The 10848-nt window shown below is 36.0% G+C and overlaps 3 protein-coding genes across 3 annotated transcripts; 2 read left to right on the top strand and 1 right to left on the bottom strand.

The window, feature by feature from the left end:
- Nucleotides 1-2066: 2066 nt before the first annotated feature.
- LOAG_01752 (hypothetical protein) lies at nucleotides 2067-2468 on the bottom strand (the record flags this gene model as incomplete). The annotated part of the gene is made up of 1 exon (XM_003137290.1): nucleotides 2067-2468. A coding segment is annotated over one exon (402 nt), but the record flags the coding sequence as incomplete, so codon positions are not given.
- A 572-nt stretch (nucleotides 2469-3040) lies between these two features.
- On the top strand, nucleotides 3041-3550 carry LOAG_01751 (hypothetical protein; the record flags this gene model as incomplete). The annotated part of the gene is made up of 1 exon (XM_003137289.1): nucleotides 3041-3550. The coding sequence occupies one exon, from the start codon at nucleotides 3041-3043 to the stop codon at nucleotides 3548-3550; it is 510 nt and encodes a 169-aa protein (XP_003137337.1).
- Nucleotides 3551-5404: 1854 nt separating this feature from the next.
- Nucleotides 5405-9340, top strand: LOAG_01750 (hypothetical protein; the record flags this gene model as incomplete). Its single annotated transcript, XM_003137288.2, has 6 exons — nucleotides 5405-5522; nucleotides 6012-6103; nucleotides 6346-6490; nucleotides 7536-7752; nucleotides 7993-8092; nucleotides 8268-9340. The coding sequence occupies 6 exons, from the start codon at nucleotides 5405-5407 to the stop codon at nucleotides 9204-9206; spliced, it is 1611 nt and encodes a 536-aa protein (XP_003137336.1). The 3' UTR covers nucleotides 9207-9340.
- Nucleotides 9341-10848: the final 1508 nt, after the last annotated feature.

The raw sequence follows: 10848 nt of genomic DNA, 5'->3' as shown, positions 1-10848 counted from the left end.
GATTGCTTGTTACTGATTGTTAGCAATGTATTGTAGATTACTATTTCAGAAATTGATTCGCATAATCAATTATGCCTTTCGAGAGATTGTCTGACGCGGCTTATTACATATTCTTGAATTAAAGATTGCCAAAGAATGCCAAAGAATGAAATCTCTGTGAGTTTAAGCATCACTATAAAATTGTAGAAAATGGGTATTAGATATTACAGCATTCAACCATAACTGTCAGTAAATGATTCAGACTGACGAAGTCTCAATTTGGGTGACATCTCATAACCTAATTGTTTGTCAAATATTACGATATATTTTTTAGCATATATTCTTAGTTTTAAATTTAAATAACTCCACTCCTTCCCCCCTCCTCCTTGTTTCTGATCTAAGAAAAACAGGAAGTGCAAAGAAACCTGAAATATTTTCATAAAGCTTCCTGAGATTCGATTGTTTGGAACTGAGTCGGTGTAATTGCTTTGATATTGAAATCAACTTCAAAATATGTTAGTAATTTAAAGGAATTTTTCGGTTTGAAGTGATCTGGTATAAATGTTAATGCTGTAATTGAATTAAATCTCATCGTAAGCAATAGTTTTGATGAATAGAAAAAGAATAGTATGTCCATGTGTTCGTTTTTGAACGCTTTCAATCGGTGAAGTTAGATTTAGGTCATGTTTCTTCCTACTACCATTATCGCCCATTCCCGCTCCCTAACATGCACCACTGATCAGGTGAAAGGTTACTGGGTAAGTTTCATTCAATCCACTTTTAGAAATTACTTTCGATTCTCTATCGCTCTTCTCATTTTTAGACTATTTCCTTTTACTTTCATTATCGTAATCTGGAACTGGCAGTACTTTTCTGATCATTTTTTCCTTTGTTTTGATGTAAACATTTCCTTTCTAACTGAAATTCTCAATTTAAACTTTTAAGCAGAAAATTTTTATTTCCAAATATATTTACTTAATTTCGAAGTATTTAATATAGATCGTTTAGTTTAAGCTCTTCTCATCAGTATATTTTTTACCTTCTTTTCATGTTCAGTTAGCAGAATGCCTGTTAAGATATCTAGTTTTAATTCATCTAATATTAGTGCGTGATAAACGGACAGTTGTAATAATCGAAAATTTTCAAATCAGTTTGCCGATATCTTTGCTTAGAATTTCTTTTTATTATAATAAATACATATTCATGTTTCGATTTTGCACAGTTAATTCCTATTAAACATTCGTACCAAGTGTCCTTCATCCTACCGCTCCGTCGGAAGTTGACCTACCTGAATCATGCCATGTGTCACTATACTTTCAAATAGTTGCCATTTTTTAAATATAGTTACCAGTAGTTGCCATTTGCTGGTTCCGCTCGCAATATTCGTAGTCTCACTACTATTTTAAATTGTAGAGATTCGCTGCTGTGTAATCTTGATTTCAGGGTTAATGAAATTGATGACTTACACAATTCGTACTAGTTTCATGTTGTTCATCTGTCGAGCTACTATCTAATAAAAGTACCATAGATGCTATTCAGAACAATCTTTACTCAATGATAAGAATGTTATGACTTCATATGCTATATTGCTGATCAGTACTGTGACTGCTTCAATTTCACTGTCCGATGATATTCTAGTCTTCGTTAGTCATGGATAGCTTATAGCAACACAGTTATCCATGATTGTTTTATTTAAGATTTGAAATTAAATTAGAATAAATTATAGTAATAGTGGTGTTAGATCTGGAAATGTGGCAAAAGAAGCAGATGATGACATCGATGGCTTTTCACAGGTAGATGACTTTGAAGAAGAGTATTGTTTCTATGTTACTTGTATTTCCTTATTTCTATCCTAATATGGCTCAAGCATGGTAATATCATTTTTCTTTATTATTGGCACCATTTTCGGAATCGCTAGTCCATAGAGTTCTCGTTAGTCAAGAAAATACAGTCTTTTGTCTCTGAGTGAAATTTTTGTTGACTAGAACCTGATCAGTGATATTAACACGCTAAAAGGATTACCGTTAGAGTCACGAGCATAGTTTTCAAAATACTTACAGATGAAAAGCCATCGTTGGAAGTTTTTCTCAAGGATTATTCTTGCTATTTAAATTTACAGCATGATTTCGGTTGTATGTGATTATATGTGAAAATTTAGAGTTAAGTGTATGTATATATATATATGCATATTTATATATGTGCATGTATCTATATGTGTCTGTGTGTGTTTGTGTGTGTGTCTGTGTCTGTGTCTGTGTCTGTGTCTGTGAGTGTCTGTGATTTAATGAGGACGGATGACAAAGTTGGTAAAAGGGAAAATATTGGATGGTGACCTCGACCTGCTGCCACTGCTCATCGAACGCGGGGAAGAGGCGAGGGGGACTATCCGTCAACGGTAATGAGAATGTTGCTGAATACCCTCCAGTTTGGGACGAACATGAATGAGAGGCAGCAAGTAAGGCATCTACCGAAATACGGGATGAAGAGGGAAAGGGGAAGGGCTGATCGGGCAGGGATGGGCTGCCTCCGCTTGGAACATCGAAACGGACGGGTGAACAAGGAGAGAGTGGTAGTTGTAGGAGTAGTTGACCTTGTACGCCTCCATAACCCACCCAACTCAACAGATACAATATGGCGCAGCAGTAACGCTTCCCGAAACACTTCTACTGGCTTGCATTTTCATTCCAAGCAATTGCTGCAATTCTTAGCCTTTACTTAGCGAATAATTTCAATTATCCCACATACAAATTTCCTCTATAAGACCATATAACTAAATCATACGATGCTCAGTAATTTCTTTTTACTTTGCTGGATTGAAAGATTAAGAAAAAAAATAAAAAATAATAAAAAATAAAAAATAAAGCTAATTACTTGAACTTAATGTTGGTAGAGGGAAGCAGTGAAGAGCGTGAACGGTCTTTATTGTCTTATTAAATCGTATTTCAAAAAATATAGATTTTGTTTAGGACTACTTCTACTCTAATTGTGACAGTGCTTTTTTCTATTACTATTTACATGGCTTTTAGATTTACAGATGCAATGAAAAAAGGAATAAACAAAAATGATACTTTCCGGGACACCTGTAGCAACAGTTCGGTGTACACCCCCAATTTCAGTCAGTTCAAGCACTAATGATGCTTCAGCGAGTTCGGCAATGTTTAGCGAGCTCCTGTTATCTTCCAATATCCACATACCAGATCGACCGGTAGTTACGATTCGAAGTCTTTCAGCAGCAACAAGAACTCCAGCAGTTGCTATTCCAGGAACAGAAGAATCAGATTTCACTTCGACAAGAATTTTGAATGGCAATGTGCCATCGGCTTTTCGGCCGATTATCCCAACAACTTCGTCGGATTCGTTTGTCGTTACAACCCTCAATTCCCTCATTTCTCCATCAGATCATGAAAGTGCTAACAGTGAACGAAATCACCAACACCATCATTATCATCAACAACATCACCATCTCCACCATCAGCACCATCAAAAACAGCAACAGAATGATAGGACAGTGAATGGAGACTATGGTCAGTTCTGTTTTTGTCTTTTTAATCAAGTGGTTGACATGACATAATCATTACTACTGCCTTCAATTTCTTTGCCTATAACGCATATAAATGAAAGTGAAGAATGCGATGAAGAAAGTTATTCTGTCTTATTTGCAATACTCTAATCAACCTGCTTAACAAAAGGTTTTCGATTGCTGACAACTTTTATTATTTGCAAGCAAGTATATCTGATGAACTTTGATGCTTATTTTGTAAGTTAAGTTCAGACTATGTAAAGGTTACATTTTTACCTATCCGTACTCACTCGCGAGAATCTCTTAAGTTTTTTCTCCCAGAAATTTTCAACTCATTTCCATTTCCAGTTCTGCGATTGTCACTTTCATAGTTTCTAGAACTCTCATTATTTAAGTTCAGATTCAGGAATGACAAATTCTCAGCCGAAATTACTGTTTTATTTTCGACAATCTTTCCCTTGGTCAACCTATTTAATCGATTTCCTTTTGCTGCTTGACAATGATAAAATGTTTTGCTTTCAAAACGTACAATTCATGTTTTTATTTAATTTTTGATATTTTTCTTATTTCCTCGGAATCAGTGAAAACGTTTCTCATGTTCTATAATCTGTGATGTGATGGGCGATTCTAAAGGACTAGTTGCTAGAGAGTCATTTGTTGTTTATTTGGAACGTATCCTGGAAAAAGGGAATATCGGAAAGAGGAAGAGGAAGCGGAGAAGGATGAATTATAATATGTTGATGAATGAATCACAGCAATGCTTTTTCTAACTTATTAATTGTAGCTCGGAAGAAGAAAATAAGCAATCCGAGTCAAAGTAAGCAGATGACTAATGAGTAGGTGAAGGAAGGCTTGAAATGGTCGGAAGAGAGGGATGACTACATAAGGACTGTCACATGTGGTTAGCCAGTAGTGACTTGGAGAGATTTTGTGGACACATGTGATTCCAAGGACGGTCGCTTTTAAAGTTGTTTTTTTACATAATGTTTCTTTGGATGTATGTGTGTCGTGTGCGTCTGCGTCGATGTGTCACACCTATCTCTGTTGTATATACTGCACGAGTAAATTGAAGAGAAGAAATGAAATGTTGCTGATAAAGTTCAAAATATAGGAGCAGGGAAGGGGATCGCACCTTTTTTCCCTGCGAGAGAGAGGGAAAGGAGAAGTTTCACCTTATCAGCAAAATAATTTTGTACAGTGTTTGGCATTATTAGCTAGCAGCTACTTTACAATGATAATAAAGTGATAATAGTAGTGAAATAACCATCATATGAGGATGGTGATAAGGATGGTTACAGTGTTTTAGTGATTTCTTATTTTCCTGCATTTCTCTTACTCTTTATCTGTTTTCTCTTTGATGACTTGATTTTGAAGGTCAGTTAGGAAGCTGGTAGCAATGATAATAATAGATGGTGAAGGGTTATCAAGGGGTTCCTTATACAAAGAAAGGGAGAGAGAGGAGGGACAAAGAAAGAAAGGGAAAGGGAGGAATATTTGGAACGGTAGGAAATGAGACCAATTATGTGCGGCAACCAGGGCAATGGTGTTGAGTTACTCCTTGATTGGTGGTAAAGGTCACTTCCCTCTTCTCTCTTAATCTCCTTTTAAACTGACACAAATTGAGAAGGAATCCTGGAAACGTTGCATTTGAACGATAATCAATGAAATTAGTGCATTTGAAATGCACACAAAAGACGTTTGTGACATTTCTAGACGGGAAAATCAAAGGATATTGGAAGATCCATGGCCCATGGTAACTTGGAATCCGGAAAAGCTATCATAGCATGAATTCTGGCGGGAGGAAAAAACTTAAAATATGCTTGACATTCTGATGGCACTCTGAAGGAAATTAACAAATTATATGATTTCCGAAACGAAACATGCATATTGGTGGGTTTTGTCGCAATGTATGCTTTTAAAGTGAAATTAATACTTTGGCAGGCCAGACACCAGGCGTCCAAAGGGGTTCACAGCAAATCGAAAAGGATCACTGAGAAGTCATTATTCAGATGGATCGAAATTGGTTATCTCTGTTTTAAGTTGAAATTGGCGATGCATCTAAGATTAAATGTCTGTGTACTGGGGAGTGTAGAATCCTTCCGAATTGCGCTTCATTGATCGGTATTGAATGAATGTGTTGATATGTTATTATTAAATAATGAGTGAATGTTGACCTTCGACTTCCGCTAGCAAACTGAGGTCATTTCATATATAAATCTTCTCATCCCCAGTGAACGGTTTTTATTCGCCAACTTGTGTAGAACGAAGTATTTGTGGGAATCGCAAATTATAGACTCCATATTTGTTCACTTTTTGGAATGTCTATTGAACTTCACGTTTTAGAATGTCAAACAACAGTAATGGAAATGGACAGCGGACTTTTATTAGTGGACTTTAATTTTGTCGAATTAGATTTGCTGTAAGGATTCAATTGGAAGAAATTAGTGTGGGAGTAAAAAGGATAGTAAATATCATTGAATATCATAGTTGTGTTCTTATATTTTATTTCTAGCTGCTACAACGAGTAACAATTACCTTTGTCAAGTCTGCGGTGATAGAGCGTCCGGTTTCCACTACGGCGTTTTTGCTTGCGAGGGTTGCAAGGTATTTGCTTCTTCTTTAACATCTTTATTTTGCTTAGAAATTGGTAAATTTTTGTCCAGATAGATTACATCTGATTTGTTTTAGAAAACTGTTAGAGTAATTTGCTTCGAAAAAGCGAACTGTAATATCTTGTGATTGCTTCCCGTAGACTTAATCATTTGTTTGTTTACTCTATTGGTTTTATCACTTCAGTTTTCATTCTTTCAAGAAATATTATTTTTCTGCGCAGAATTTGTTTGCAGGGTTTTTTTCGCCGTTCCATTCAGCAGAAAATCCAATATCGTCCATGTACAAGGAGCCAACAATGCGTTGTTGCCCGGAACAATCGTAATCGATGTCAACACTGCAGACTGCAAAAATGTATCAAAGTGGGTATGTCAAGGGAAGGTACGCAAGTTGGATATTTTTTTCAAGTTTTTAATCTTTCCCTGAGATAGTATCATTGGAAAGGGGTAATTTGTTGTCGCCTATCGAAGCTTCCCATTAAATTGCTCACAAATTTTAAACGGATTTGGTTTTTTTCCGCCAGATTTATGGATCTGGATTGAAAAAGGCCTCAAATTAATTTGTGCCTTAACTTTTACGTAATTTGGGAATGATGGAATGGAAACGTGCTTTGACCTTGACCTTGATTGAAACGCGTTTAAATGGAGTTTATAGTTTGACCTTGATTTGGATTAAGAGACAGTCCAAAGTTGTATTGTGGTTTGACCTTGGTTGGAAGAGATAGGTTACCACTATTTGGGTCATTATTTTATGCGAACATTCAAAATGTGTTTACTGGGGAGACGAGGTTGAAAAGACGAAAGGGATGACTGTCCTGCATTGAATTGTTTGCCGGTGACCTTGCAGATTTCAATTGCTTCAGTTCCTTTCTCTCATGCCCGAATTTTCACTTTCATCCTGCTCTATTTAATTTAAAAGGCAACTTGTGAAGCTAAATGCTTGAATTGTTGTTGAAGGACCATTGCAAATACTTTTTTGCGCTAACAGCTCGACATCGACATTAAATTTTGTTTTTGATTAAGCTCCTCCTTTTGACAGCTGATTTCCCTACTGTGGGATTCCAGTTAATTCTTTAAGGATTCAGTTAATTATTTTTTGAAACCATTTTTTGAAACCATTAAGAGGAATGACAGTAACATTTAGCAGGTTTAGTGAACCGTCTCAGCAGATTGAAAATAGAATGAAGTTTAAAAATACGACGCCATATCATGAGCATAGATTCCACTTACATGAAGAAAACTAATCAAATGATCAGGAGCTGCGCATCATTTAAAATTGAATGCTAATGGAATTGGTCTGTAGACTCAGAGCTCAATTTTCTTTCAGGTTTTCATTCGTTACTTCGTTACTAGATATTGTCCATTCAATATATTCTCGTATAGAAACATTCTTTCTTTACCCGCATAAGTTTTTTCTATTTTTTCAGCCGTTCGATTTGGTCGTGTACCAAAACATGAAAAAGTCCGATTGGCTGAGGAATTGGCTCGTGTTACAGCACGAACCCTAACTGATGCAGTTCAAAGTGCACTTATTGATAGCGATTCGGTACTGGAATCTTGTTTTACCGGTTTCTTACGCCTAATAGACAATGTGAAGAAGCTTCTTGATAAATCTCCTGCGCAAACCGTCTGTCCTGTAGGGAGGTATTTTTTAGTCTTATGCCATTGTAACAAACGATGACTTATAGTTGACTATTTTGATCATATTGTGTGAAATATTCGAGTGAAATTATGGACTCTTTTAATTTTGGTGACCTAATTAGAATGTTAATATTGCTAATTAAATACTAACTTAAGTTACTGTTGTTTTTTCTTATTTTTTGATCTTAGAAAGTGCTGCCGGTGATTTGGGTATCGAAAAATATATAAATAGATTTGTTGCAGGGTAAACGCTCATCATGCGATAAAAGCAGCTTACAATTTCTCTCAGTCAATTCCGGGATTCAGTATATTGCATCATCAAGATCGAGTTCAACTCTTAAAGGTAAATAATTTTTTAAAGGAAACAGTATTTCTGGTTTCGAGTCCTATAAAAAAGTTCGGGGACATGTTTAAGAGTGACCAGACAGGCTTTTATTGTAAGGTAATGTGATTGAAGGGAGACTTGATAAGTTGAAAGAATTTCTTAGAGGAGTGATGAAAACCAACTCATCTTTTAGGGTACATTGTTTCAAACGGTCATGCTAGCAACACTCTCATCGCTTAACTCCGACAAAGCTCTATTAACGTTTCAATCGCCAATCGAACAGCAAGTCCACCAATATTTCTGCTCACCGTTAAATATTTTTTTACAAAAATTTAAAACGTTAAAGTTAACTAATCAACAAGTAGCACTGATCGGTGCTGCAGGCATGTGTATTTCCGATAGACCGCTCACGCATCATCCTGAATTGGCTGCACTTATCTACAATCGTCTAAGTGATCTGTTCCAAGAAACATTTTCGGAAGAATGTCGTGCTGCGGCTCCACAGCTTTTGCATACGGTCTTGTGCGAGTTGAGAATGCAAAATGCAGTGCATCAGCAAAGTCTTGAAGCAATAACTATTTGGCCTGCTACATATTCCTCATCATCATCTGTTGCGTCTTCCGATGATAGTACTATCTCAAATAGCGTAAGAACAGGTATGAATGATAGTACATCGCGAAATATTGAAACCGAATTATTACTATTAGGAAGTTGTGGGTTAGTACGAGGACAGCAACCAGAACAGCCACTGCAGGAATTAATTTCACCTCTTTCGGTTGAAAATCAACCTCACGATGATATACAAAAAGGACAAGCTAAACCAGGTTGCAGTCAACGTAGATCCGAGAATAATCCAGAAGGCCTACAATTACAACCAGTTACTCTATCTCGAGTTCAACCATCCATTGTTGAAACTCATCGATCTGTTGCTTCGTTGCTCAACCAACCACCTATTTTACCAGTCGCGGTTGCTGCAGTACGAAGTACTTTTGCTCATAACTGTCAACCGGCAGTGTTATATCGAGAGGCAACACCGGTGTTGCGAAGTACCTCTTTATACGACATGAAAACATCAAATGAGGCAGTGGAATCAACAGATGAAGAGCCGCTAGATCTAAGTATGAAACGCTGATATTAATTATAATTCCGTCAAAAATTTGTTTGCCGATCGACACCGTCATGTGTACTATTACGTTTCATCGGATCATTCCATTTGTGAGGACCGCAGATACATCGAATTTCATGTCGAAATTGTTCTGAAAGTGCTAATATGTTTTAAAACAGGGAATTTCGATATGTTTAAGTAACTGAACCATCAATTTCTTAGATTTTATATCGAAAATATCATACATCTTTCGGCTGTTTTCATTCGATCAGGAAAATTCTTTATCATTTGTACCGTTCATTTGCTAGTTTCTCACACAGCTGAGCTACTTCAAATGTTTCGGATTTTCCGTAGTTGCCATTCTGCTAAATACTTAGGGAAGTGTTTTTGACGCTTCTCATATGTGAATTTTCTTTTTCATTTATCATGTCGCTAAACAAATCATTAAGCGTGGATCGCAGAATACATTATGGTCACCTGTACAGCTAATTTATTTGCTTGGCATTCCATGAATTCATTCTGCTTACATAAATGATACTATCGCTTTTCTTTTCCCTAGATTTTTAGATGCTCTGAAAGAATTTTAAATGATCTGGAAGAAACTTCCAGATCACTGTACTACCGAAGTTACTGAACTTGAAACCTATCCTTTGAGATTGTCGAACTTTAGCTTTGCGCAGAAATTTTTCATTTTTTGCATTGTTTCATATTTTTGTTTGAAACTCCTTTGAAATATTATGACTAAATTCATCTCTGTAATTACTCACGGGTCACCTCTTCCCATCATGAAGAAAGTTTAGATTCACTTTTTATTTTCTCAGTTCATTAAAATTCCATCTGACTTTACAGGTATGTAAGTCAATAGCAGTGCAGAGTTTTCCACTGTTTTACTTGCTTCTTTGGATTCCTTAACATATTGTTTCATTTTTGATACATTCTTAATTATGCGTAAAGCACGGGTAATTTGGATAAGTTTAATTTATCTGAATATTAATAATACTACGAAATGTATTGTCTCATGTCATTGTCCACTACAATCTTTTCCATCGAGAATTCAGATAAAATCTTCAAAATTTTTATACTGTTCGAAACAGTCTGTCTACAGAATTAATTCAGTGTGTACCTCAATATGTCCTGCACAGCTCTTTTATTTGTGTATCTCAGAATTTTCTCAAATCATTGTTATAAATCAAAGCTGTGAGCTTCTGCGTACATATTTCACTGCGTATTTGACGAGTGTTATTCGTGATATAGAGTTCTTGAGGAAGTTAAATTCAAAAGTCCCTGCATTTCAAAGTGTGATAGCTTGCAGCAGTTGCCATCAGCTGAATGACAAAGCATCTACGTAATTCTGAAATTTCACCAAATCTTGTAAATAAGTATTTTTCAAATAAAATACCAAGTGTTAATTTGTGGGAATAATTATCCCTTGTTTAACTTTTTCAGGCAACACTTTTGTTGGAATAAAGATTGTAGCAGTTAGGATTTAGAATTCGAGCCGAAAGAATCACCGCTCATGAAATGATAAAGTATTGAGCAACACAACGAATAACTCATAAACCTCGGGATAAATTTCCGCAGGAAGAAGACAATATCATACTTACACAGTGATGCAAATGGATTGAAAACACTAGGATATCAGGGAAATCAAACTTATCTTGAAGGGAAA

Source organism: Loa loa, assembly GCF_000183805.2.
Source record: "Loa loa unplaced genomic scaffold supercont3.12, whole genome shotgun sequence".
NCBI lineage: Eukaryota > Metazoa > Nematoda > Chromadorea > Rhabditida > Onchocercidae > Loa > Loa loa.
This window is presented reverse-complemented; position numbering and strand designations above follow the sequence as displayed.